The sequence below is a fragment of the Merops nubicus genome, unplaced genomic scaffold (genome assembly GCF_000691845.1).
Source record: "Merops nubicus isolate BGI_N331 unplaced genomic scaffold, ASM69184v1 scaffold12282, whole genome shotgun sequence".
Classification (NCBI taxonomy): Eukaryota; Metazoa; Chordata; class Aves; order Coraciiformes; family Meropidae; genus Merops; species Merops nubicus.
Window position 1 is genome coordinate 1 of NW_008591596.1, and position 3,531 is coordinate 3,531.

Genomic DNA, 3,531 nt, shown 5'->3' on the forward strand with positions numbered 1-3,531 from the left:
CCCGCTGTGACCGCGCGCTCTCCGTAGGGCCACAGCGGCTCCGTCTCCTGCCTGGACTTCAGCAGCGATGGGAAGTACCTGGCGTCCTGTGCCGACGACCGCACGGTGCGGCTGTGGAGCACCCGGGACTTCGCGGCCCGCGAGCACCGCTGCCTGCGTGCCAACGTGGGGCTGGACCACGCCGAGCTGGTTCGCCTCAGCCCCGACTCACGGTAGGGTCTGACATCCCTGCACCTCACCGGCACAGCGTGTCCTGTGGGCAGACCGGCTGGGTGCACAACCCCGGCCCCGGTCGGGGTCAGTGATGTGCCCTCTGGGCTGCGTGGAGGTGACATCCCTCACAGGGTCCTAACAGTACTGCTCGTGAAAGCAGCTGGTGCTTTAATGTGGTTCTCAGGGCAGATATCCCAGTGCCCAGCTTGCTGCACCCGTGGAAGGATCTTGTGAAGGTCTTTGTCAGGAGGGCCTGTGGCTGGGGAGAGCTGCTGAGCCTCTCTGTGAGGCTGGGGACAGAGAGCTCTGTCTGGGAGGGTTGGTGGAAAGCCATGCCTTGGCTCTTTGTGAAGTGGCCTGTGTTAGAGAGGAGAGGGGCTCTTGTTTCCACATCCTGTTCTTTTCTATTCAGTGCTGCAGATGAGCTAACTCAGGGAGAGGATCTGGTGCCCTTGTAAAACACACAGCTTTTTACCTGCCAGTGTATCCCCTTCCCTGGGTGCCACTGAATGACCTGTTTGCTTACCTGTTGTAGCTGAGCTGAGGTAGCTTGTTTCTGAACAGCTCTGGGTGTCTGTCCTTCCACAGGGCATTCATCGTTTGGCTGGTGAATGGCGAGACTATTCGTGTCTATAAAATGACTAAGAAGGAGGATGGCAACTTCACCTTCACTGCAGCCTCAGGGGACTTCCCAAAGAAGCACAAAGCTCCCATCATTAACATAGGAATTGCAGAGACAGGTAGGGAAATTAGCTGCTCCAGATGGGCTTTGGTTTCCTGGTAAAGGAAGAGCTGCTGGGTGGAAAGTGTTGGGAGTTTTTGGTGTTCCCAAGGCCCAGTTCTGCACAGGTACTTGATTCTCTGTAGCCTCTTAGGTGGTACTTTTTAGCCTTTGTTTACTTCCCAAGGGAGCTGTAAGGGGTTGTTTTCAGACAGTTTATATTCCTGTAAGCACAGAAGTAGCTCAGTCTCTTAATTTACATTCTCAGGGATGCTGTTGCAAAGAGGTCTGGTCTCAGCAGTGAGAGGATCGCTCTTCTCTGGCCCACCCATCTCTCTGTAACCAGTCAAAAAATCTCTCTAGTGAGTTCATATGGTCTATCTTGGACTTCTGGGATCTTCTAGAAAGAGGCTGGGGGTGTTGGTATGTGTTAGTGGTGAGGACTTGATGGATTCATGCTTCAGGTATGTGACAACGGGCAGCTGGAATCGGGTGGATGTGAGCTCACCTCTGTGATGAGAGCAGAGAAAATGTTAACTGAGACCTTTGTTCAGCTGTGAAAGTGAAATCTTAAACCCTCAACAAATAGCTGAAAGGTAAACAGGCAACTCCCTGCCTAGGGTGAGATGGAAAAGGGGAAGGTGTTGCAAGCAGGAGGAAGCAGGAGTCCCAAATGCTGATGTAAACAGTAGCCATGGGTGACAGCAGTGTGATTTGTAGTTGGGTGCCTGCCTGCAGTCCAGGACCTGTCAGCTCTGGGTACCTGGAGCTCTGTGTCAGCCAGCTGGGGCAGATGGAGTCTGCTGAGTTAATCCTCTGGTGCCAGCCTGGTGCTGAGCTCTGCGGGTGGGGCCCAAAGTGTGCTGGGGCAAGCAGCATGTGTGGAAAGAGGCTGCTGGAGCCAGGGATGCACTAAGGCAGAACCAGGCACAGAGTCTTACTCACAGGAGATTGTTGCTTCTTGAATTCTGGTGCTGCTGAATTTCTGGGGGAGGTTGCCCCATCTAGGGACTGCCCTAGGCCTTTGGTAAGTCTGTGGCAGCATCAGGCCTGGGACCTCTGCTGATCTTTGCCTCTTCTCCCTCAGGAAAGTTCATCATGACAGCTTCCAGTGACACTACCATCCTGATATGGAGCCTGAAGGGAGAAGTCCTGGCCAGCATTAACACTAACCAGATGAACAATGCCTATGCCACCGTGTCACCCTGTGGGAGGTGAGGCTGGGGCTGCCCCAGGCTGCTCCTGCTGCACAATGGGAGCCTGCATGAGTGAGCAGAATCCCTGCTCCAGCCTGGAGGACATCATCAGTTCAGACCATCAGCAGTTAGCTGTTATTTTAATGCCATTTTCTGAGGGTTGCCTGTTTTAAGGTGGGATTCTGGCCCCCTAGCAGCCCCTCCAGGAGCACTGACTCTCACCTGTCTCTCAGACACTCAGTGGGTTGGGGTTGTGCCTCAGTGCTGCTGTTCCTGGTCACCACATCCAGGAGCTGAGGAGCATGGCCCCGGCCCCAGTGGTGGAGGTGGGACAACACAAACAGTGTGTGCAGAGCAGACTGTATCTCTAACTTGTTTGTGAGCTTTCCCAGGTTGATTATAAAATTAAAATCTTCGTTACTGGGAAATGTGTTTATCAGGAAACTCTTGTTCTCTGCCTTGTTGCTGCAGGGAGACTTGCCATGCTCCAAGCTCAGGGAGTCTGGGGATCAAAAGCATTTAGTTTTTTTACTTTAAACTAAGAGTTTCTCATTCCTCAGCTGTTCTGGTCCCTGGTGGCCTTCTGTAGCTTTCCCTTTACCAGCCTGGTTTCAGTGTTCAGTGAAAACTTTTTCAGCTGACCAAAAGCAAAGACTTGAACATAGAAGCATGGGTGGGTTTGTGTTCACAGAGCCTGGGCACCCAGCCCTTGGGGCAGGGGAGCTGCCCCTGACCCCTGCCTGGCTCAGGAGGCCAGAGGAGCACTCTGTGGGGCAGGCCCCACCACCTGGCTGAAGCAAGCACCCTGTAACAGGTCCCGTGTGTCTCTCCTTGTTCGTTCACCCAGGTTTGTGGCCTCCTGTGGCTTCACCCCCGATGTGAAGGTGTGGGAGGTGTGTTTTGGCAAGAACGGCGAGTTCCGGGAGGTGACCAGGGCTTTTGAGTTGAAAGGCCACAGTGCTGGTGTCCATTGCTTCTCCTTCTCCAACGACTCCAGGAGGTGAGTGTACATCCTCCAACTCCTGCTATGGAGTGCCCAGGACACGTGAGCTTGGCCCTTCCAGGCAGCAGCAGCAGCTCTGCAGAGGGGCTGCACCCTGCGCCGTGGGGGGAACACTGCCCTGAGCCCCCTCTTGGGAGCCCAGGCTGGCAAAACCCTGGCTGGCTTGTGCCACCTGCACATTCCCTGTGGACTTCTTCCTGGGGTGACTGCTGTCTGTGTTCTGGAAAGGGGATGAGGACTATGTGTGTGCCCTACAAGGACGATATTCAGGGGCTGGAATGTGTCCAGAGAAGGACAACAAAGCTGGGGAAGGGTCTAGAGCACAAGTCTGGTGAGGAGCAGCTGAGGGACCTGGGGGTGCTGAGCCTGGAGCAAAGGAGGCTCAGGGGAGACCTTCT

At 54.6% G+C, this 3,531-nt stretch overlaps 1 protein-coding gene across 1 annotated transcript in view; it reads left to right on the forward strand.

Moving 5' to 3' along the window:
• Positions 1-33: 33 nt before the first annotated feature.
• Positions 34-3,531, forward strand: part of TBL2 (transducin (beta)-like 2) — a gene marked incomplete at both ends in the record, with an annotated part of 4,076 nt that continues 578 nt past the window's right edge. Inside the window, 4 exons of the mRNA XM_008950321.1 lie at positions 34-212; positions 802-953; positions 2,022-2,148; positions 2,978-3,130. Coding sequence (XP_008948569.1) covers positions 34-212; positions 802-953; positions 2,022-2,148; positions 2,978-3,130 — 611 coding nt within the window. The remainder of the gene's footprint in view (positions 213-801; positions 954-2,021; positions 2,149-2,977; positions 3,131-3,531) is intronic.